At 43.7% G+C, this 25,167-nt stretch overlaps 2 protein-coding genes across 3 annotated transcripts; both read left to right on the top strand.

Moving 5' to 3' along the window:
* The first annotated feature begins 3,500 nt into the window (after positions 1-3,500).
* rnmt (RNA (guanine-7-) methyltransferase) lies at positions 3,501-10,261 on the top strand. Of its 2 annotated transcripts, none has more exons than XM_035183545.2 (11): positions 3,501-3,602; positions 4,803-4,925; positions 5,004-5,133; positions 5,289-5,414; positions 6,839-6,954; positions 7,090-7,271; positions 7,390-7,554; positions 7,708-7,825; positions 9,158-9,259; positions 9,472-9,505; positions 10,093-10,261. In XM_035183545.2, the coding sequence occupies exons 2-11, from the start codon at positions 4,809-4,811 to the stop codon at positions 10,128-10,130; spliced, it is 1,128 nt and encodes a 375-aa protein (XP_035039436.1). In that variant the 5' UTR covers positions 3,501-3,602; positions 4,803-4,808; the 3' UTR covers positions 10,131-10,261. The 2 variants fall into 2 exon arrangements, with proteins under 2 accessions (XP_035039436.1, XP_035039437.1); XM_035183546.1 differs by having other exon boundaries at positions 3,585-3,722.
* A 662-nt stretch (positions 10,262-10,923) lies between these two features.
* On the top strand, positions 10,924-19,340 carry LOC118125108 (uncharacterized protein DDB_G0287625-like). Its single transcript, XM_047344231.1, has 4 exons — positions 10,924-10,932; positions 17,659-17,785; positions 18,151-18,247; positions 18,337-19,340. Exons 1-4 carry the CDS (start codon positions 10,924-10,926, stop codon positions 18,788-18,790), a joined length of 687 nt encoding a protein of 228 aa, XP_047200187.1. The 3' UTR covers positions 18,791-19,340.
* The last annotated feature ends 5,827 nt before the right edge of the window (positions 19,341-25,167 follow it).

The raw sequence follows: 25,167 nt of genomic DNA, 5'->3' as shown, positions 1-25,167 counted from the left end.
GTCAGTGTGAAGGAGAACTCCAGTTAACAGGTGCAGGTAGATCCTCCACACACTGATGCTGCCTTCTCCTTAGATGCTCAGCTGGGTTTTACTATACGATTCATTTAAAAAACCAAGAACAATCCAGATGAGACAGAAACTGTGTCTCAGTTCAGGTGCTGCATCCTTCTGAAGAAACACTTAAAGACTGATGGTGACACAGCAGCGAGACACAGCTTTCTCATTTCCATCGCCTCAAACACGGCTGAGAAATGCGTCCTTCTATTCCCCAGGAACAAAGGAGCCAATGGGTGGATCCCTCTCAGGCCGACCTCTCCCAGAATACATTGTGCACCAGTGACAAAGTTAGCCAGCTTAGGTCATGTTCAACCCTTCCTCCAAGTTTTGTGGAAATCTGCTTAGAAGAACAGAGAAAACTTGGTAGAGTTCATAACTCAACCAAAGGCCACACTGACCCATAAATTCAGTCAAGCTGCAACAAATCACACCAATTAGAGACCGTCTGGTCTACAGAGAATTTCCGTGATTGGCGTCACCAGCTCGTCCCGCCCTTATTGTTGTTGCCTAGCAACAGATCTGAAGTTGGAGATGAAGAGAATGTTTTAATGGCCCCTGGTTTCTTGCCATGTGTACCGCTAGCTGTTCGGTTGAGTTGAAGCCTCATATTCATCACACCTCTCATTGCATTGAACGATGAGTCGTGGGATCGGTTGGGATAGCTAGCTAGCTATGTGGGCGGCTGAGCTGTAGAAAATGTCGCAGCTCAAAGTAACTACTGATGAAACTAGGGTAGTGCGGACATATTGAGTCCTTCAAAGGATTTTTTCTGCGGTCAACGTTTAAACCATAGACTGTGAATAAAGATGGACGACATGACAGCTCCCAAAAGTGAAGCCAAATAAGCCCTATCGCCCCCTGTTGGCTGGCTGTAGTCCTCCATACTAGCAGATGGGACATGGATCAAAGTAAAAAATCAAAGTACACGTTAATTGAATGTTTGTCAAAGATAGTTTCTTTCATTTTAGGTAGTTTTTATCTCACTGATGTTTGTTCACGTGTTTATGTTTCTATCCTGGATATTTTGGCTTCATTTCTGGATAGTGGGAGGAAGTGGAGACATGTTTTCTATCTTTATTTACAGTTTGTATTTGGAACAGTGACTAGTCCTTTAATTCACTCTCCAGTTACAAAGGTAAAGAAGAAACCTTTAATCAGTTTCTGAGTTAAACTTTCTCTGTGGGATTTTATTTGAATACAATTTATTAATATTCACAGGACTCTAATGAACACACATTATCTTCAAAATAACACATTTGCAAACTTGATCTTAATTAAGTTTCTTTATATGTTTTGCACGTGTCGTCAGACGTCAGTGCTGCGTTTACTGTCATCAGGTGTGAGACAGGACTGATGAGTGACATGTGTCAGTGAAAACATCAGAATCCAGTGTGAGCAGCTGCAGGTTTTAATGTTCGTATTAACCATGTTCATAAAACAGCTGCTAAGATAGGCTAAGCTAGTTAGCATTTGAAGGGTTTTAGCTTTGTTTTCAGAGCAGCTGCTGAGGAGAAATAGTGAAAATACTAAATGACTGTTATAATCAATATTTTTCATTTCCAGTTATCTGATGTGTCCAGTTAAATATGTGTGAGTTCATCTCTAATACAAAGTCATAATAATTTGTCTATGAGGCATCTTTAAGAACTTTGTTTTCATAGTTATAACTCAGGTTAGATTCCATCTGCAGTTTCTCTATTTCGTGTTTGAGGATTTTTTATGAATTCATTTCTCAGCCTGTTGTTTATTTACAGGAAAATCTTTTAAATCTGAATAAACTTTATGAAACAAACAGAGAAACAGTCAAACATCAGTGTCACTGGTTCCTCTTCATCATCTGCCACACTTTCTGATGATATTTTATGTTTTTACTGACAGATTCACAGCGCCACCTGTTGGTCCGTTACTGTCAAGACACTGTTAAAACAATAACTTGTTAAAAAAAAACACTGTCAGATCATTTGTGATTATTTCATTTATTGCTGTGTTTCAAGTTAATAACTGAACTGAAAATATCTTAACACGTCTCCGATCATTTATATGTGAGAAGAATTAAATAATAATAATTTAAGAAATAACTGTATGAAAAGAAAAAACAACAACCAACATGCCCGTTAGGATGTTTAAATAATAATAAAAAAAAGTCAACATGTGTTTATGATGTTTGTTGGTGTTAAAATCAAACAGAAAATATGAAATGACAGTTTTATGGAGATGGTGATACAGCAGATATGATAGAATTTGATAAACTGTCAGAGTTGTGTATTGTGAATATGTGTGTGAATGTTTTTTTGTTAATTCTGTGCCAATCAAGGAATATAGTAATCTGGTTTATCTGAGTCTCTTGTGTTCAATGTTGAATCCAACAATCATCAAAACATGTTTGGGACACACACAGCACATACAACACACAGTCAGGGGACAAGCTCGCAAAACGTTCACCGTTCATTCCACAAAGAAACACATTCAGGGTTTCAAACCTTTGAAGTGTTCTTTTATATAAACTTAAGTTTTCCATACAAGTTGTATGGAAAACTATTTAGGCCCCAAAAGGGATTTTTATTTCCCCTTTGGGGCTTTTTCAGGCCTCGACGCTCAAATTCTCACCAAAGTTTGCAGGAAATTCAAAACCCTAAAAAGTATTTGAATTCTGGAGTAATTTGAAATGGGCGTGGCAAAGTGGCTCAACAGCGCCATCTAAGGAAAAGCCCCTCAGTTAGTTTCACCGATCTTCACAAAAATCGGGACACCTGGGTATCATGACCAGACGCACAAAAAAGTCTAGAGGTGCATTGTGAAAAACACAACAGGAAGCCCGCCATTTTGGATTTAGTGGCCATTTTCCACATTTTCCACATTTTTACTTTGACAAACTTGTCCCAGGGCTTTTATCAGATCAACTTCAAATGGAGATGAGCGTCATCACAACAAGATGGAGATAAAAACTACCTCGAATGACGTGTTTTCATCACACGGTGTGACCGTGGTGTGGCCTCAAAGTTTGATTACACGCCATCAAAACACGAGGTTGTGTATCTCGGACATACAAGGTCCAATCGAGTCCAAACTAGACATGACGGACGCAGGAAGTGAAGCGTTATCCTTCCCGCAGTGCGCAAAACGCATGCAACGCGGAGCCGTGCGCCCGGTCGCAGATCGCACTCTCCCACGACAGCAACAGGTCCCGGGTTGCGTGTGCTCGGGCCCGTTCAGTGCTACAACGTAGCCCTAGTTTTGCTTTGAAATAGATTCACAGAGTTTTCTGAATTTAAATCGAGTTTTTAGAGCTTATGATAATTTGTGTGTATTGTTTGATTTAATTCTAAAAGACCATAAAGGATGAATGATAGTTACTTTATTTGGCTGATGAGATATTTAGATATTTATGACTTAGTGAGTAAGTTAATTACATCGTGTTGCTTTGTTCCAGTTGGAGAGGGAGAGAAAACTGAGTCGGGGTTTGTCATTTCCGATGCGTCAGCGGCGCGGAGATGTGACGTAGATCCACCGGAAGCTGCTCAGAGCGCGTGCGCCGGTTCTGCACCGTGAGTCCATTGTTGTTGTTTTGTGTTTTCGTGAAAACTCGACCGGTACCGGATTCTTTCCCCGTTTGTCTCCGGTCACGTGACAGGTTCACCTGCGACACGAGGCACTGGTGACTTCCGGTTCGTCCCAGACCGAAAACCCACGTTTTATTTGACTCCAGGAGCTGTTAGCATGCTAGCTGCTAACGTTAGCCGTAGAAACGCAGTAAAAACAGTCGTTTTCCTTCAGCTCCTGAGAACTGAGCAGAAGTATTCACAGTCTGTACTTCATACTTCAACACGTTTAAAATACTCCACTGCAAGGAAAAGTCCTGCATCCAGAACATTTGTTGTCTCATCAGCAAAATGTTCCTCAAGTAAATGTGCTGCAGAACAAGTTTTACTAAGTTTTTGTATTAATTTTTACTGCTGCGTTAATGTGAATGTTGTGATTGAGCTCATGTGAAATACTTTATATGTTATTGTGTAGTTTAATCTTCACGCTAACAGCGAGCTCCACCAATCAGAGCCGTCGCTGCTACAGCTGAGGATTGTGGGTAGTGTAGTTCTCCTTCTTGACATCCTGAATGAAACACGTTTTTGTTTAAACACAGTTAATGTCATACAAACTTGTGACTTGTGAGAACAAAACATCGTTTCACTATCTCGTCGCTTGTGGTGCTTTTACCACGGATGGTTCAAATATTCTGGTTGATAATCAAAATCTTTACTTCCTGAACCAAACTGTTGATCTGTATTCTATCATCTCCCCAGACACGCCTCTTTCTAGTAGAGTTAGTGTTTGTGATATTTTATTTGAATGGAGAACATAACTCAGTAGAGCTCCTCCACAAAGGTCCAGCAGTCAACAACCACATTCACTACATCCTGAGGTTTATTTGGATCTGCACCACATTTCACACACTCTTAAAAAGTCTCTGAACATCTCAAATTTGTTTCATCAAGATCCCGGAATTATTCTCTGAGGAATCAAAGAAAATGTTAAAAGAATTCTGGATCCAGATCCGCCTTGTGGAGCCTGAGCTGTTGAGACGACAGCGACATTAAAGTTTGTCGAATCTGTGGAAACAGACTCTCTGATGACATCATCAGCACAAGATGGCAGCGTTTTGAGATAATTTAGCTTCACGTTTGTACCGTGTGAGGAGGCGGAGACGCAGCGTCCATCTTTATTTACTGTCTGTGTTTCTTTGTTTTCAGAGAACGATGGATCTTCAGACGACAGAAACTGTGAAGGGGGGAGGAGAAGGGGAGGAAAGAGGGAGGAAGAGGAGACCTGAGGAAGAGGAGGACAAAGAGGAGACCTCATCCAACAGGAAGCAGGTAGTTCACTGACCGATTATCCCTCTTTGATCTGTTATCGATGGAAGGTGTTGATGATGTGTGGCGTTGATCCGTCAGGTGGCCGATCACAGTGTGAAGGTGGCCAGTCACTACAACCGGCTACAGGAAGTGGGTCTGGCTGCGAGAAGTCAAAGCAGAATCTTCTTCATGAGGAACTTCAACAACTGGCTGAAGAGCGTCCTGATCGGTAACTGATCAATAATCTGTTAGATATGATGAGTCATTTCATCACTGTGACTCATCAGAGAGCCGCAGATGTGTTCAGGTGTCAGAGGAGGAAATCATTGATTTTAGTTCTTATTGATTATGGATATATTAAAGTGCTGTTTGTTTGACTGACAGGTGAGATCCTGGAGCAGGTGCGGGGGGCGGGGTCTCGGCAGGTGTCTGTGTTGGATCTGGGCTGTGGGAAAGGAGGAGACCTTCTGAAGTGGAGGAGAGGAGGAATCAATCACCTGGTCTGTGCAGGTAATCAATTATTATTGATTAACATCAGTAAGGTCCCCTGATCAGATGTTGTCAGGTGCATCTTCACCTGTTCCTCCGCCGTTTGTGAGGTTATTACTGTGACATCACAAACAGGAAGTTACCTGGGTCATTGGATTTATCTCTCAAATGTGCAACTTGCACCCTGACTGTAAAACAATACTGTCTGTCACCAGTAGATGGTGCACTAGGTTCTCGATGCTCTTATCCAAATTTCATTTGAAGTTATTAGAGATCTTTGATCTTTTCTTTTGTTGGATCCATTCAATGAATTTGAAAATGTATTTCTTGTTTTGAAAGGTCAATTCACAGAATTTAATTCTCCAAGAATGTTAGAGATTTTATATTTAGTTGTAATTTTCTAAGAAGGATAAAGTTTTGCCACTAGACGCCGCGGAGGTCTGATCCCCTCCGTCCGTCACAAGGTTTTCTGTCCATCATCTAGATCCTGAATTCAAATCACATTCCAGTAAATCGTTAGTCAATTTACAGCTTTGATTAGAATAAACACTTTGGAGCATAACTGAAGGTCAATGAATTGATGGATTATTGTCAGTAATGGTCGAGTATCTGAGGAGACATTATATATCAAGCAGTCCTGTTGTGATCATAGTCCACGATCAGGATCCACCATCAGCTGCCACCTCGATCGTGGTCCACCACCACTATCAGATGCCAACACGATACAGGATCCACCATCATAATCCACGATGTGGCCGCAGCCGCGGCCTTGGATCTGCGGACGATAAGGTCCAAGACAAAACCTGGACCGGCTCTAACTTTAAGCTTTATCGTAAAGGAAGGTTTGAATCTTCAACGTACAGATGGAGTCTGCCTCCACAACTGAAGCTGAGATGATTCCACAGGAGAGGAGCTTGGTGCTGAAGCTCTGGCTCCTCCTCTGCTTTAGAGACTTTAGGGACAACAGCCTGAATTCTGGGAGCTCAGGGCTCTAGTGGTGATAAGGTACGATGAGCTCTTTAAGGTTTGATGCTGCCATATTATTAATGTAGGTGAGGAGGAGGGTTTTAAATTCTAAATGTAACAGGAAGCCAGTGTAGTGAAGCTAACACAGGAGACATGTGGTCTCTGGTCCTGGTTCTTGTGAGGACACGTGCTGCAGCGTTTAGGACAAACTGCAGAGTCTTTAACGACTTCCTGCTGGAGCCTGATAATAAGGAATTACAATAATCACGTCTGGATGGAACAAAGGCCTGGACTCGTTCTTCTGCATCTTTTTGAGACATGATGTTTGAGATGTTAAACCAGTGGAAGAAGGCGGTCCTAGAAATTAGTTTTAAGTGAGAATCAAAGGACAAATCGGGATCAAAGATCACTCCCAAGTTCCTGAGTGTTGAAAAGCAGAAGGATTCAAAAATTAATCATCAAAATGTTTTTATTTTCAGATATAGCTGGAGTGTCTGTGGAGCAATGTCAGAGTCGTTATGAAGACATGAAGAGGAAAAGTCACGTTAACGAGAAAATCTTCAGCGCTCAGTTCATCACTGCCGACTGTTCCAAGGTAGAACCACAACACATAGATCAGTTTATCTGTGAACCGAGGTAGAATTAGAGCACGTGGAATTAGAGCACGTAGATCTCTTTACTTACATACTTGTAGAGATGTTGGTGTAACTCCTGTGACGTCTGTGTGCAGGAGGTTCTGTCAGAGAAGCTCGACGACCCGAAGCTGATGTTTGACATCTGCAGCTGTCAGTTTGTGTATCATTACTCGTTTGAGAGCGAAGAGAAGGCGAACGTGATGCTGAGAAACGCCTGCGAGCGTCTGAAACCTGGTGGTTACTTCATCGGAACGACGCCAGATGCCTTCGAACTTGTGTAAGAACAAGAATGTTGTATATCTGAACTACGTTTGTCGTGCTGCAGCTTCACTGGAGATCGTCAGAAAACACACGAAGATTTTGAACATCGGTGTCTCTCCTCTTGTCCTTTGCAGTAAACGTTTGGAGGCGTCGGACTCCCTGTCGTTTGGTAACGAGGTGTTTAAAGTCTTGTTTCAGTCCAAAGGTTCGTACCCTATGTTCGGCTGTCAGTATCACTTCAGCCTCGAGGGCGTGGTCGACGTTCCAGAGTTCCTCGTCTACTTTCCTCTTTTGGAACAGTAAGATCATATAATTAATGCAGAATTTGTTTTATTGCGTCCTGTTTGCGTGGCAACATTTCTGTGTGAATAATGACCATCAAGAATCAATGGTTAGAACTCTGCAGTCACTCTAATGTAGAAACTCAGCTTTTCCTCTTCTCTCTGTGTCAGCATGGCCAAACGCTACAACATGCGTCTGGTGCTGAAGCAAAGGTTCTCTGAGTTTTCTGAGGAGAAGGTGAAGAAGGAGCATCACCGCAGCCTCATGATGAAAATGATGGCGCTGGAGGTAAAGTGATCAATTATCAATCCCAAACACTGGCCGAGTGAGGAAGCTGGAAACAAGTCTGTGGTCTTGAGGTTTAAATATCCAGATATCCAGAGCTTTTTCGTTTTTATTGAGGTGTTCTGGTTTGTTCCCTCATGGTTGATGCACTTACTGTAAGTCGCTTTGTATAAAAGCGTCAGCTAAATGAAATGTAATGTTTTGAAGTTGTCCCCCTGTCACATTCTTGTGAACAGGATATCTTAAGACAGTGATTCTCAACTGGTGGGTCACTTTTGGGGCGCGGACCCGTTTTCAGTGGGCCTTTGCCTGGGCAAAAAAAAAATCCTGTGCTTTTATTTTGAAGGGGATTCTTTATGCAGCGGAGTGCCGTCTATTCCCGCTCCTTAACAGTATGTTGTATTACCTTGTGTCCCTAAGATGCACTTTTTGGTTTTTAATTAAAATGCAGCTAATTGAGTGTAAAAGGGATACGGTAATCAGAAGAAAGTTCATTTTGTATCCTTGAATCTTTTTGAATTGCACTTTTTGTTTAGTTTATTTTGAGTTTGGTGATAAAAGCTGCTACTCAAGACACAGTTATTTCCATAGTGCGGAGTTGGTTCTCATAGATTCTTTTTGAAACTACTTCTCAGTAGTTGGACTTTTGTATTTATTTGTTTTGGTTTATCATTAAACTTGTTTTTTTGTGTTGGCTTACTGTGATATTCTGTCTCAGGTTCAAACTGAACCATCTTTTCATGAAATCAATTTGAGAAGTTGAATATTTTCCTCGATTTGGGTCGCGGCTTGTCATTAAGAGGTGATGATGGGTCCCGAAGCCAGACCAGTTGAGAACCACTTGAGACATTCAGTCGCACTCAAATATGAACTGATTCGATTTGGGTGGTTGAAAGTCAAAGGTCAAGGTCACGGCGTCCTCACAAATCCCCATTTTTTGCCTTGTGAACACCTTATCTTAAGAACGCCTCAAGATAATCCTTTAAAATTTGGCACAAATGTTTATTTAGACTCACAAGTGAACTGATTCCATTTGGGAAAGTCAAAGGTCAAGGTCACCTCACAAACGTGTTTGTCCTCTTGAACATGATTTCTTAAATCTGCCTTCAGGGAAGTTTTTCAAATGTTGACCACTTGGACTCAAAGATGAATTGATTAGATTTTAGTGGTCAAAGGTCACAGTGACCTCATGAGTCTGATAGTTGGAGGTAAACAATGGCGGGTCGATAATTCTGGGTTCCTTCATTTTAAACCAGTTCTCTGTCGCTGGAGCATCAGTCAGTTTCTTGTCAGTGAGAAAATCTTGAAATTTGTAAAGTGTTGTTTTACTTTCAGCCGTTTCCCTGTGAGGACGGAGGTCGACAGGCTACAGACATCAAAGGAGAGTACTGCCATGCTAAAGAGCACTGCGGCAGCGCTGGAGTCAAACTACCACTGGTGAGAGAGCTGGTTCTGACGGGTCAGTGTCGAATGAGGCTGACGAACGAGACAAAAAATCAGACGACAAAGTGAAATAAAGCAGCAGCTGTGTTTAGTTTCTGTGTGATGTGAAGATATTAATGTTTTATAAGCAGACATCTTAAACAAAGGTTAGTATCTGATGAAACTGACTCCAGCTCAGTGTCTGACACAGTTTGTGTTTTGTGCAGGGAACTCTGAGCAGATCTGAGTGGGAAGCAACCAGTAAGTTTCTCCTTTAACTTCACTGTTGACTTGTTTTTAAAAAAATGTTTGACCTGCAAATGAACCTGGTTCATTCGATTGTGTTTCAGCAGAAAATACTTTTAGATTTGTAAGAATGATTAAATGTTCTCATCGTACCTGTTAACCTGAAGAGGTATTTGAAGTTCCATAAATAACGATGGACGATGCCTCTCGACTTCCTCTCAGATTCGAACGCTGCCATCTTGCGCTTTTGATGTCATGTGCAGTCAGACGCAGGGTTTATAAGCTATACTGCAGCCAGCCACCAGGGGGTGATCCAGATGATTGGCTTCACTTTTGGGAGCCATCATGTCGTCCATCTTTATTCATGGTCTCTAGTTTTCACCAAGTCCAACGCTCTTTAACATGTTAAAAAAAGTGAAACACAATTTCGGGATCCACTCCAGAATGGACTTGGTTCTTATTTGGGTCATGACGCACCCCTCTGCAAAATTGTGTAAATCAGTTGTGTAGTTTTTTAGTAATCCTGCCGACAGTCAGACGACAAACCTTGGTGGAGGTAATAATCCCGTGAAACGTTGATGTGTCCTCTGCTTCCTGTGCAGGTATCTACCTGGTGTTCGTCTTCCAGAAGATGTCCTGACGATGAAAACGTGAACTCACCTGCTGCTCGCCAGCTCAGCTGTTGTCCATGTTGTGTGTTTTCTTTTTGATAAAGTATGAACTGTTTGGGTTTGTTGAAATGAATAAGAATAAACTTTAAAGTCAGAAGAATGTTGTTTGTGCAGTGACCATGATTTGAACGTCACCATCACTACGACACAGTTTACTGTCGTCACGTGTTCAGCTTCAGTAACAAGTTCCACAAAGTGTTGTTTTCTTCAAAATATTGTGTTTGTGTAACTGGTTTAAAATCACCAATGGTGATTGGAGTTGAGAAAACTCCCCCATGACCCAGAGGTTCTGCTTCTGATGCTGTGGTCATGTGACGTAGAACATGTATCATATCAATTTTATAAATATATATTTATATATGTGTGTGTGTGTCTCCTCTTACAAAAATATTTCAGCTTTTGTTCCTACATGTTCTCCAACAGTAAAACCGTAACAGAATACAATATATATATAATCTACATAAACATACGTTACCGGAATTACTTCAGATTAAGTCGAATAAACATCACTGAATCAAGTAATTCCGAGAAAAATAAAAATAAACTGATTAAAAATATTTTTTTTGATGATACATAAATAAAGTTCCTTGTGATCCTTTGATTAAAAGTCCAGGTCCTTTAACATTTTACTTTTGGATCCGGATAAAAGTCAAATATTACTATAGAAATGAATGAAATCCATCTGAACGCTCAGCAGGTTCATCTCTGCAGTGCACTGCTCACATCTCTGGCTTCGGCTTATCTGGATGGTGAGTTCACGTAATGCGCCAGGTAGCGCTGTAGAGACTCAAAGAGGTCTGTGGTTCATAACTCACAAAAACAAAACTGACACTAGTGATCGTGTGACAGATAATTCATCTCTTAACAAAAAATAAACAGAACTTCATGTCTTTGTGTTTCCATGTTTGTCGACACATATGAGACTTTATTGGTTTGAATTTTAAAATGTTTCTAATGAAATCAAATTCAGGCTGAATAAAAATCCTTGAAGAGTCAGTGTCTAATACGATCGATCACCACGACAACATTATTGATAGAATATAAAATGATCCGGATGTCACATGCAGCTGACAGGTGTGACCTTTGACCTGAGATCAGGAGGGGGCTGCGACTCATGAGGCATAAATATGAATAAAGCTCTAAAGAAACAAAATGAACCAAAGCAAAAGTATGTTTACTAAAGAGGCGGAGTCAGGAGGAAGATTCAAGATGAGACGAGGACACGTGAAAACAGGGCAGAAGAGGTTTGTCCTTAATGTGTAAATATATGAATCTTGTATATGAATATTAATATGAATAATATTTCCATTTGTTGTCCTTCACGGCGCTTAGAGCACCTCCGTCGTCATGGTTACATTAATGAGGTTGAGGAACACAGAAAACGAGGAGCTGTTCTTCTTTAGAACCCACTGTACGTAAATGACCCCCGGTGAAAACCTCCGGCCCCGAAGTGCAATTACATGATGAGGATCACATTTGGTTTCCATTGCACAAATCCTCTGCGCACTAACGAGGACAGACAATCATCAAGGCATTCCAATCAGGTGATGATCAACAGCCACCTATGAATTAGTGAGAAATGTAATGAGTGTTTGATTAGAGCAGACAAAAGACGGTGCGCACACAGCACAAGGTGGACGCACATGCTACCTACAGCTGACACCGCCCACATTCTTTCAGGAACACGCCGGCCTGACCTTTAAGGCGCCCCACGCCCCGATGCAGCGTCAGGGAGCGGCTACTGTACCTCAACGTGTCGCCCACATCTTTTACTCTGTGCCAACGACAAGTGGTTGAGTTTTCAGCCTGACCGTTCACTTTCACGTGGCTTCTCATCCCGTGCGTCTCTGGAGTGGATTCGTTAATAAACACAAAGTGGTTCCTAAAGGTTCCTAAAAGAGGTTGAACAAACAGGCAGGGGCGTGTCAGGGGACTCAACACACTTAGCTACCAAGTAAAGTTTACGTGTCAGCCACCATCACACACATTTAAAGTCTAACTTCCACACTAAGTTTCATCTGTAGTGTTTTTCCCTGGAACTTCATAAACATGCCTTTAGAGCACAGGGCTGGGAGGCGGGGCTACGACAGGCCAACCCTGCCCACCCACACACAACACCAATTAGCTCGCTAAAGCTAAGTTATCAAGGTTATCCAGCTACGAGCGACGACTCCAGCACGTACACACTTGTGGAAGCTTCCTGAAGTTATCACAGGGTCAAAGTTCAATGAAAGGAGTTCGTCAGCTCAGCAGCGCAACAGTAAAATAAGACGAAGGTAGAAAGAGCTTATTACAAAAAAAGTCAAATACAATGTAACACAAAAATAAATACATTCAAAGGTGCAGTGTCTCTTTAATTCTCATTTATGTCAATTTCAAACGGTGTAATTGTCGCTGCTCATTCTTCATGTGATCTTTACGTTGGCATGATTGTTAAACAATACATCCAATAGAGGGCAGAAGAGAGTCAAGAGGTGGAGCTGGTGATGATAATGTTCCTCTTAAGAAAGTCGCAAAAGCAGCAGTGTCGTAAATGACTGATCATGTGAATTCTTCCATGATTCTTGATGGTTTCACTGGAAACAAGGGCAATGTTGTCTGGAGCAGCTTCAGTTTAATAAGAGAAAGTTACAGCTCATCCAGTTCTTTATGTCCTTGAAACATTTAGTTAATTAATGACAAGTATAACTGGGTGTCATTTACCGAGTGTGTCCTGATAATGTTTCCTAGTGGAAGCGTACATAATGAGAATAAAATTGGGCCGAGCACAGAGCCCTGTGGAACACCGTGGTTAACTTTGGTGCGCACAGATGACCCATCATTAATTTAGACGAATTGGAATTGATCTGATAAATAAGATTTAAACCAGTTGAGGGCGGTTCCTTTAATGCTAATGAACTGTTCTAGTCTCTGTAATAAAATGTGATGGTCAATAGTGTTGAATGCTGCACGGAGATCTAACAGGACGAGGACAGACACAAACATCTGAAGCTATTAGAAGCTCATTAGTGACTTTAACCAGGACTGTCTCCGTGCTGTGATTGGCTCTAAACCCCGACTGAAAGTCTTCACATTACTTTCCTGGAGAAACTCTCACAGCTGATTGGCTACAACCTTCTCAGGAGTTTAGACAGGAAGGGGAGGTTGGATATCGGTCTGTAGTTGAAAACCTTCGGGTCCAGGGTGGTTGTTTGAGAAGGGGTTTGATTACAGCTAGTTTAAAGGACTGTGGTACATCCTGATGATAATGACAGATTGATTGTGTTCAGTAACCAACTGTCAATTAGGGGCAGAACTTCTTTAAGTACTTTTGTAGGAATGGGATCTAAGATACTGTACAAGTTGTATCTTTATTTTAAATCTATTTATTTAATTTAATATATTGTTTGATCTTATCTTATCTAAATCCACATGTGTGAATCGTGCAATGCTTCAACGAACGATTCTAAAAGAAGACGTGGTTGAACTTTGTTTCCGTACAGCTTCGACATATAAACATCACGTGTTCATCAGGAACCATGTGACCAAGATGGTCCAGTAGTCAGCTGATTCGGCAGCAGCTGTCACACCTACTCATATTACTGTGGTTATGTAAGACACAACTTATAGAAAAAGATGATCAGTGACTGTATATAAAGACCATCAGTGACTGTATATAAATATGATCAGTGACTGTATATAAAGACCATCAGTGACTGTATATAAAGATGATCAGTGACTGTATATAAAGATGATCAGTGACTGTATATAAAGACCATCAGTGACTGTATAACCAGTGACTGTATATAAAGAGGATCAGTGACTGTATATAAAGATGATCAGTGACTGTATATAAAGACGATCAGTGACTGTATATAAAGACGATCAGTGACTGTATATAAAGATGATCAGTGACTGTATATAAAGACCATCAGTGACTGTATATAAAGACAACTCATGACAAAAGAGGATCAGTGACTGTATATAAAGATGATCAGTGACTGTATATAAAGATGATCAGTGACTGTATATAAAGACGATCAGTGACTGTATATAAAGATGATCAGTGACTGTATATAAAGACGATCAGTGACTGTATATAAAGATGATCAGTGACTGTATATAAAGATGATCAGTGACTGTATATAAAGACGATCAGTGACTGTATATAAAGATGATCAGTGACTGTATATAAAGACGATCAGTGACTGTATATAAAGATGATCAGTGACTGTATATAAAGACGATCAGTGACTGTATATAAAGATGATCAGTGACTGTATATAAAGAGGATCAGTGACTGTATATAAAGATGATCAGTGACTGTATATAAAGATGATCAGTGACTGTATATAAAGACCATCAGTGACTGTATATAAAGATGATCAGTGACTGTATATAAAGACCATCAGTGACTGTATATAAAGACCATCAGTGACTGTATATAAAGACCATCACTGACTGTATATAAAGATGATCAGTGACTGTATATAAAGATGATCAGTGACTGTATATAAAGATGATCAGTGACTGTATATAAAGATGATCAGTGACTGTATATAAAGATGATCAGTGACTGTATATAAAGATGATCAGTGACTGTATATAAAGATGATCAGTGACTGTATATAAAGATGATCAGTGACTGTATATAAAGATGATCAGTGACTGTATATAAAGATGATCAGTGACTGTATATAAAGACCATCAGTGACTGTATATAAAGATGATCAGTGACTGTATATAAAGACCATCAGTGACTGTATATAAAGACCATCAGTGACTGTATATAAACCATCATGACTGTATAAAGATGATCAGTGACTGTATATAAAGATGATCAGTGACTGTATATAAAGACGATCAGTGACTGTATATAAAGACGATCAGTGACTGTATATAAAGATGATCAGTGACTGTATATAAAGATGATCAGTGACTGTATATAAAGATGATCAGTGACTGTATATAAAGATGATCAGTGACTGTATATAAAGACCATCAGTGACTGTATATAAAGATGATCAGTGACTGTATATAAAGATGATCAGTGACTGTATATAAAGATGATCAGTGACTGTATATAAAGATGATCAGTGACTGTATATAAAGGTAAACAGCTGGTGACCGATTCTTCAACAGTCAAATGTCTCCATTCTGCTCGTGTGATGTCATCAAGTGTCCACAAGCTCCACTCAACAGACTCAACACTTCACCTACATCTGTTTGCTATCTGGGATAAATATAGAGGATCTTTTTTAATGTGTTGATATATATGAAGTTAAAACGATTATTCATGGATTTGATCAAAGAACAGTCCTATTATTTAGTTGTGTCTTAGTTTCTTGTGCAGACTTCACGCTCAGTCTCTGTATCTGAATGAAACACTGACTGTGGCCTGAGTTGTTTTACAGTGAAGTTTTCACAGTGGACCTGCTGCTCAGCACGATCCAGCTGGAGACCTGGGACACGTTGTCCCTGTGGGGTTAAATCCCTGAGAGTGAACCAGCTGTGGAGCCTGTTGTTGGCAGGTTCCCTCGTCACGCCTCATGTCACAGGTGTCACTCTGATTATTTAATTATACGACGCTTTCTGCTCATGTTGTACGGAGACGCCCTGAACAAAAACTTTAACTATGAGGTGGAGAGGTGGCATCAGGTGGCATCAAGAGAAAGAGACAAACATACAAACTGTCCCTTCACATGTGGGACAAAGACACCTCTCACTTTATTAATTCTCTTTTAAGATAGAGATAAAGGACAGACAGGGGGCAGGTAGAGGACAGACAGGGGGCAGGTAGAGGACAGACAGGGGGCAGGTAGAGGACAGACAGGGGGCAGGTAGAGGACAGACAGGGGCAGGTAGAGGACAGACAGGGGGCGAGTAGAGGACAGACAGGGGCAGGTAGAGGACAGACAGGGGCAGGTAGAGGACAGACAGGGGCAGGTAGAGGACAGACAGGGGGCAGGTAGAGGACAGACAGGGGCAGGTAGCGACAGACAGGGGCAGGTAGGCGACAGACAGGGGCAGGTAGACGACAGACAGGGGCAGGTAGACGACAGACAGGGGGCAGGTAGAGGACAGACAGGGGCAGGTAGAGGACAGACAGGGGCAGGTAGAGGACAGACAGGGGCAGGTAGGGACAGACAGGGGCAGGTAGAGGACAGACAGGGGGCAGGTAGAGGACAGACAGGGGGCAGGTAGAGGAGACAGAGGGGCAGATAGACAGACAGGGGCAGATAGAGGACAGACAGGGGCAGGTAGAGGACAGACAGGGGCAGGTAGAGGGACAGACAGGGGGCAGGTAGAGGACAGACAGGGGGCAGGTAGAGGACAGACAGGGGCAGGTAGAGGACAGACAGGGGGCAGGTAGAGGACAGACAGGGGGCAGATAGAGGACAGACAGGGGGCAGGTAGAGGACAGACAGGGGCAGGTAGAGGACAGACAGGGGGCAGGTAGAGGACAGACAGGGGCAGATAGAGGGACAGACAGGGGCAGGTAGAGGACAGACAGGGGGCAGGTAGAGGACAGACAGGGGCAGGTAGAGGACAGACAGGGGGCAGGTAGAGGACAGACAGGGGGCAGGTAGAGGACAGACAGGGGGCAGGTAGAGGACAGACAGGGGCAGGTAGAGGACAGACAGGGGGCAGGTAGAGGACAGACAGGGGCAGGTAGAGGACAGACAGGGGCAGGTAGAGGACAGACAGGGGCAGGTAGAGGACAGACAGGGGCAGGTAGAGGACAGACAGGGGAGGTAGAGGACAGACAGGGGCAGGTAGAGGACAGACAGGGGGCAGGTAGAGGACAGACAGGGGCAGGTAGAGGACAGACAGGGGGCAGGTAGAGGACAGACAGGGGGCAGGTAGAGGACAGACAGGGGGCAGGTAGAGGACAGACAGGAAGGTAGAGGACAGACAGGGGCAGGTAGAGGACAGACAGGGGCAGGTAGAGGACAGACAGGGGGCAGGTAGAGGACAGACAGGGGGCAGATAGAGGACAGACAGGGGCAGGTAGAGGACAGACAGGGGGCAGATAGAGGAGACAGGGGCAGGTAGAGGAGAGAGACACACACACAAATACACAAACACAGACACACAGGCAGACAAACACACAAACACACAAACAAAGACACACAGAGACACACACAGACACACAAACACACAAACACACACACAATAATAAAATCTCTATCTCTGCTATTAAAATGTTTCCATGCATCACAACTATTAAACAGTCATGTGGAGCCTCGCCTTCGTAGAAGAACACAGGTTACATAAATGTTCTGCTCTAAACTTAAACACATACGATCATATTAAAGGTCAACAACAAATCATCACTTTTAATTACTGGGTTCAATCTCAAAATGTCACAGGACAAGTTTCATCTGACTTAACGACGCTGAGTAAGCATCCACACACTTAGCGTCCATTACGTGAAAGGGAGGGACGTCTCTGGCTCTGACATCATCATGATCGTCATTCATTCGTTGTTCCCGCTGCATCTTGGTATATATACAGGGTGAAGAGACGGTGACAGAAAGGACAAGGACACAGTCAAAGAAGAAGAAGAAGAAGAAGAGACAGACAACGAGAGAGAGCTACTGCAACTGTCGAGGAAACATCGTCACTTCACTTCAAAATCTGAGTGAGTATTTCACTTATGATTCAGTGTTTTTTGTGATTTCATTTCATTTTAAATGTTTATTTAGCTTTTATATGTAATATGTGCATATGACCATGTTCCTGTCATCATCTCTGTTACTGTGGGTTTTGGGTTTGATTAAATGTCTCATAAACCCACAGCACCAGTCACAGCTGGAAATGTGTCCGACAGCTTTTATAGAGTGAAATCATTTCAAATGAACATGATCCGATGTAGTTCAAGAGAAGTAGAGAGGTTTTTAGTCAAATGAACTGTATATGAGACTTTCATGCTGACAATATTTATTGTTCTAACAATATTCATGAAGATATTAACAGTCTCCTTTCAACTACTTCATTTTCTTACAGATGATGGTCAGATTCAGTTTTGGAAAAGAAAGCGGAGGAGAACAGAGAGCATTCAAAATGATCGCCAAGACTTTGGTCTTTGTTGTAATACTGATTGGTAAGTAATGATTTCTATGTATTTAAGTTGGAAACTATGAACTCTGAATTATATGAATGAATTCTGATCATACTCTTAAATGGAAACAGCATCCACCAGCCCGACAGCAGAAGGAAGCCTGAAACTCAGGTGTCCCAGAAGTGTAAATCCAAGTGCCCCGACATCCACCACAGCTGGTCCCACAGCTGGTCCAACAACTGGTCCCACAACTGGTCCCACAACTGGTCCCACAGCTGGTCCAACAACTGGTCCCACAGCTGGTCCCACAGCTGGTCCAACAACTGGTCCAACAACTGGTCCCACAGCTGGTCCAACAACTGGTCCAACAGCTGGTCCCACAGCTGGTCCCACAGCTGGTCCCACAGCTGGTCCAACAAACACCCCAACAACAGGAAACCCAGTCGCGGGAGCACCGGGCCAAATCTCAAATATAACAGTGGCAAGCTTGACAGCAGCAGCAACGGCAGCAGCAGCAGCAGTAGCAGCAACAGCAGCAGCTACAGCAGCAGCGGCTGGAGCAGCCTCTTCAGGACGAGATGCTGAAGATGCAGTAGCAGCTGCAGTAGCCGCTGTCACTGCTGCATTAAATGCAGCTGCAGCTTCTGAAGGACCACTAAATGGAATACCACCTGCTTTTGCTGCTAGAGAAGCAGCAAAAGCAGCTGAAAAGGCAAAATTAGCATTAAATGCAGCGCTAAAAGCAGCTTCATCAGCCCCAGCATCAAGAGCAGAAATGTTAAAAAAAATAGTAGAGGCTTCAGCAAATATATCAGCTGCAGCAGATAAGGTGGCTGAAGCTGCAGCTGCAGCTGCCTCTTCAACAACAGCAGAATCAGCAAAGTTAGTTGCAGCAGCTGCAACAGATGCAGCAGAAGCTGCATCAAGAGCTCTAGCTGCATTGCAGGTAGCATTATCAGGGAACAAATATGCAACATCCGGAAACAACACAAACTCACCATTTGTGCAAGCATCAATTTTAGCAGCAGAAAAAGCAGCAGAATTGGCTGCAGCAACAGCAATGAAAGCAAAACAAGCAGCTGAAGCTGCGGCAGATGCAGCAACAGCAACATCTGGAACTGCATCAATCAATAAGGCAAGAGAAGCAGCTGAAAAGCTAGAAAGCTCACTGATTGCAAAGGCCGCTGCAAAATCAGGAGAAACAGCAACATCTGCTGCCGCAGCAGCCATTTCTGCTGCAGCTCCACTAATTCCCACAACTACAGCCCCAACAACAATGATGACAACTACAGTATTATCTACTGCTACACCTACAACTACAACAATACCTTCAAGTGCATCACTACCACTAGCAACATTCACAACAGCGTCCACATCAGGAGCAACAACTATACAGCCAACAACACAGGGAGCAACAACAACAGCATTAACAACAGCATCGCCCATAACATTGTCACCAAGAGTAACAGCAACAGTGAAAGCAGTATCCGTGGCTGCAGCAGCAGCAGCTACTGCAGCAGCAGCAGGAGGAGCCACTTCTGCAGCGGCTGGAGCCACAACAAGCCCAGTTGCAGCAAAAGCCATAGAAGCTGCACAAGATGCAGCCAGAGCTGCCATGTTACTGGCAAAAGGACAACAATCCCCAGCAGCAGCAGCATTTACAGCAATTACGGCTGCTAATGCTGCCAAAGAAGCAGCATCAGCAGCAAGTGTTGAGGCAGCAGCAGCACCAGCAACAAAGAGACAATCACTCGCAAGACTAGCAAATGCATCATCGATAGCTGCAAAGGCTGCTGAAGAAGCAGCAACAGCAGCAATACTGGCAGCCGTTGGTAGCACAACAGCTATTGACCAAGTTGCACAAGCTGAAAAAACAGTGGCTGAAAAAGCAATAATAGTTGCAGGAATATTGAAAGAAGAATCATCATCCGTGAGTGGACCCACAGCAGCAGCCACACGTTTATCCTTATCAGCAGCGCAAGCAGTGGCAGCAATGACAGAAGCAACAGCACTGATTGCATCTACAGCAAGAGGGGACTTGGTAGTAGCAGCAAATGCAGCAGCAAAAAGCTCAGCAGCAGCAGCAAGGGCAGCAGTGGGGGCACTCCCAATTAAAGTCGTGGGTGCAGCCACAGGGCAACCATCAAATAGTCAAACAACACCAGCAGTGGCAGGAGCCCCATCAACAGCACCCACAGAAAAACAAACTGCAGCAATAATAGCGTCCACCTCAGCAGCAGCAGCAGCAACTGCAGTGGCAGCCTCAACAGCAGCAGCCAGTGGAGCAACAACCAAAGAATTAGAAGCTGCGATAAACCACGCACAAGCAGCAGCTCGAGCTGCCACCTTAGCAGCAGATGGAACAGCATCATTATCCCTGGCAGTAACAGCAGCCAAAGACGCTGCAGAAGCAGCAGAAGCAGTAGCATTAGCAGCAATTCAAGCAGCAGCAAAAGCACCAGCATCAATTGCAGATGTAATGGCAAATATAGCCAAGGAAGCATCAAAAGCTGCAATGGCAGCAAAGGCAGCAGCAACAGCAGCAAAAGCAGCCAATGAGGCAGCTTCAGAAGCAGCATCTCAAAAGGCATTGATGGCAACAGCAGAAGCTGCAAAAGCAGTGAGAGATTCATCAAATGATGCATTGGCGACATTATCAGCAATCCCAGCAGCAACAGCAGCACAAATGACAGAAGAAGCACGTTCAGCAATGGCAACAGCAAAAACAGTGGCAGTCATCGCAGCAGCAACAGCATTGTCAGTAGAATCAGTAGTAAAGGCAGCAACAGCAAACAACTCTGAAATAATGACATCAAGTACAAATGCAGCAGCAAGAAGTGCAACAGCAGCAGCAGGCGTTCAGCTTTCAACGGTATCAGGGACAAATGTAACACCATCTACAGCAAGCCCCTCACCAGGCAGCAGTGCAGCACCAACCTTGGCAAGCACAACCAAGGCAACAACAACAACAGCAGCAGCAGCAACAGCAGCAGCACCTGCAGCAGTTAAAGCCAAGGAAACCGCAGTAGTGGCGTCAACAGCAGCAGCAGCGGCTGCGGCTGCAGCTGCCTCAGCAGCTGCTGCAGCTTCTGGACCAGCAGCATCCACAGCAGCCAAGAATGCAGCAAAGCTGCAAAACTAGCAAATGCTGCTGCATTAGTTGCAGCAGGGGCAGCACCAGTGGAAACAGCAGCTGCGGCAGCAGAAAAGCGGCTGATGCAGCAGATGTGGCAGCACAAGCAGCAGTAGACGCAGCATTAAAAAAAGGAACAGCAGGACAAACGCAACAAGCAGCGAAGATAGCAGCATCAGCAATTAAGTCAGCAAATGCAGCAAAAACTGCAGCAGCAGCAGCAACGTCGGCAGCAGCTCCAAACGCAGGTCCAGCAACAATCTCAGAAACTGTTAAAGCTGCCAAATCAGTGGCCACAGCATCAAAAGAAGCAGCAAAACAACTGCAGGACGTTTTATCACAGGCCACAGGGTCGACAGCAGCAGAGAAAGCAGCAATAGCAGGGGCACAGGCAGTGGCAGAGATGGCACAGGCAACAGCAACAGTAGCCACAACAGCAGCGCGAAGCAGCAGTAGACGCAGCATCAGCAACAAAGCAGCAGCACTCACAGCAATAATGACATCAACAGCACAAGGGGCGGTGACATCGGCCTCAGCCGCAGCAACAGCAGCAGAGGCCCTCTCTGATCAAGCAGCAGCAGCAGGTGGATCTGGACCTGGCAATGCAACTGGGTCTGGGTCTGGGTCTCCATCTGGGTCTGGATCTGGGTCTGGATCTGGGTCTCCATCTGGGTCTGGGTCTGGGTCTGGATCTGGATCTGGGTCTGGTCTGGGTCTGGGTCTGGGTCTGGTCTGGCTCTGAGTCTGGATCTGGGTCTGGGTCTGGGTCTGGATCAAATTCAGGAAGCAACACAACAGGAGCTGCGAGTTACAATAAAATCAGCCTGGTTTCTGTGGTCATCGCCGTCATCGCTGCTCTGCTTCTGTGAGGAGCAACATAACGCAGCTGCTGCCCTGAAGGACTGATATGTTCAATTGTAGAATATCAAGATGTATTTATTCTTTTATTTTATCTCAATTTATCGTGTGTATATCTAAATTATGAACATTTTATATATGTCTTTGACAAGTCAGAAAAGTTGGATCAAAGGAAATGAGAAAGGGAACAATGATCAATATTTTAATAATCACTAATCAGTAATAGAGATATTTAACCCTTTAAATGGCTGTAAATTATAGTATTTATTATCCTATTTATTGTGAGCGTGGTTTGTACTGAATGAAACTGTTCTTATTCTATAGTTTATTGCAATTCATATTCATAATTGTGACTGTTTTTGATTATAAATAAAAACAGCTGCTCTTGATCTAATTCATGAAAGAATGTGATTATGTCTTCATCAATAAATGAACAATTACTGCATTTGGCTTTGATCATTGTTTTCTTTGCGAGCACCTCAAGCCCATCGAGGTTCATCTGACTTTAGTATGTGTTGAAAAACATCTGGTGAAGTTTTGGGGCTTTTAAATAAAAGTACAATGATTGTGGTTTAATAAACACAGTTTGTATATATAACATAAACATGACAAATTATTAAAGAGGAAGAAATGAATTAAAAACTGGTATTTCCTCTGTCTGAGTCGCTCCAGCTGTTCCTGACATGTTACATTCACAATAACACGAGGTCCCCCTCCTGGCTCTCAGGGGCCCCCTCTCATCTTGGGGCCCCTGGCCTGGCTCTGCATGAGATCAAAGTCAAAATCAACTTCAGCTCAACCAGTAACAACATTCACATGTTAGTGCCTCACTTTTAATCATCAAATACTGATCAAATAAAATGTAAAGTTAAAACCTTCCTTTTTGATAAAGCTTATAGTTAGAGCCGGTCCAGGTTTGTCTTAGACCTGCTCTTAGTTCTGCTGCTGTAGGTCTAGAAGGTCGGGGACACATGACACTCGGAGCTTCTCTTTCCAGCTTCTCCTTCCTCTTCTCCATCCTTATCTCATCAAAGAAATTCATATCTCATCAATACATGTTACTGACTTGACTTCTTCCCCGGAGTCCCTTTGCCTTATCGTCCGCAGATCCAGATCGTGGATTAGGATCTGTGGATCGCGTATCAGAGATCGTGATGGTGGATCCAGTATGACGGATCCTTTATCGTGTTGGCATCTGATAATGGTGGTGGACCACGACCGAGGTGGCAGCTGGTGATGGATCCTAATGGCGGCAGTGGACAATGACTGTGGACTATAGTGGCATCCGATCTTGATGGTGGATCCTGATCGTGCTGGCTGCTGACCACAGACTGTGATTGAAGCAGGACAGCTCGATATATAATATTTCTCCTCAGATACTCGACCATTAATGACATTAATCCATCAATTCACTGACCTTCAGTTATGCTTCAAAATGTTTACCCTCATCAATGCTGCTAAAACCTTTATCTTGATGTTCTCTGTTCCACGTGACATCTGTTCACTTGTGTCCGTCCTGGGAGACGGATCCTCACGTGTCTCTGAGGTTTCTACCTTCTTTACCTGTTAAAGGTTTTAGTAGTTTGACTCTTGTTGAGGGTTAAGGACAGAGGACGTCTCACCTTGTTAAAGACCATGAGACAAACTGGGATTTGTGAATATGAGACTATACTAATAAAACTTGATTGATTGATAAAGTCTTCCTAATGAATGAGCACTTTTACTTTTTAATACTTTTACTTGGAGTTAAGTATCGTCCACATTCTGGTTTTTATTATTTTTAATCAAGTGAATGAAGCGAGTGCTTTATCCACCACTGAGAACAATACGTACGTAATAAACTGGTAACTGGGTGTATAATCTATAATCTCTATGTATGACTATTAATAATAATTATCTCTGAAACACATTTTCCAAAGGTTCATCTCCGTCACATCTTTATTATCTGTCATCGTGTATAAACTGCAGCACATTCCTCTGAGCTGGTGAAATGAGCATTGTCTGATGTGAGGCGTGGTGCCACAGACACAACTCGTACTTGAAAAGAAAATACAATTAGTGCAATTAGCACATTCCAAGTGTGAGAGACTCCCTGAAGACAGGGGGAGGTAGAGGACAGACAGGGGACAGGCAGAGGACAGACAGGGGGCATGATAGGACAGACAGGGGCAGGTAGAGGACAGACAGGGGGCAGGTAGAGGACAGACAGGGGCAGGTAGAGGACAGACAGGGGGCAGGTAGGAGGACAGACAGGGGACAGGCAGAGGACAGACAGGGGCAGGTAGAGAAGGGCAGACAGGGGCAGGTAGAGAAGGGGACAGACAGGGGGCAGATAGAGGACAGACAGGAGCAGGTGGGGATACAGACAGGGGCAGGTAGAGAGGGGACAGACAGAGGGGGCAGGTGAGGACAAGACAGGGAGGTAGAGGACAGACCCAGGAGGCAGGTAGAGGGAGGACAGACAGGGGAGGTAGAGGACAGACAGGGGGCAGGTAGAAGAGGACAGACAGAGGCAGGTACAAGGACAGACAGGGGGAGGAGTAGAGGACAGACAGGGCAGGCAGAGGACAGACAGGGGGCAGGTAGAGGACAGACAGGGGCAAGGCAGAGGACAGACAGGGGAGGTAGAGGACAGACAAGGGCAGGTAGAGGGACAGACAGGGGGCAGGTACAGGACAGACAGGAGGTAGAGGACAGACAGGGGGCAGGCAGAGGGACAGACCAGGGGCATTAGAAGGAGGACAGACAGGGAGCAGGTAGAGGACAGACAGGGGCAGGTACAGGACAGACAGGGGAGAAGTGAGAGGACAGACAGAAATTGACAGAGGACAGACAGGGGCAGGTAGAGGACAGACAGGAGGGGCAGGTAGAGGAGGACAGACAGAGCAGAGTACAGGACAGACAGGGGAGGTAGAGGACAGACGGGGGCAGGCAGAGGACAGACAGGGCAGGTAGAGGAGGACAGACAGGG

This window comes from Hippoglossus stenolepis, chromosome 17 (genome assembly GCF_022539355.2).
Source record: "Hippoglossus stenolepis isolate QCI-W04-F060 chromosome 17, HSTE1.2, whole genome shotgun sequence".
Taxonomy (NCBI): domain Eukaryota; kingdom Metazoa; phylum Chordata; class Actinopteri; order Pleuronectiformes; family Pleuronectidae; genus Hippoglossus; species Hippoglossus stenolepis.
Note: the sequence above shows the minus strand (reverse complement) of the source record. Positions and strands in the feature narration are given on the sequence as shown.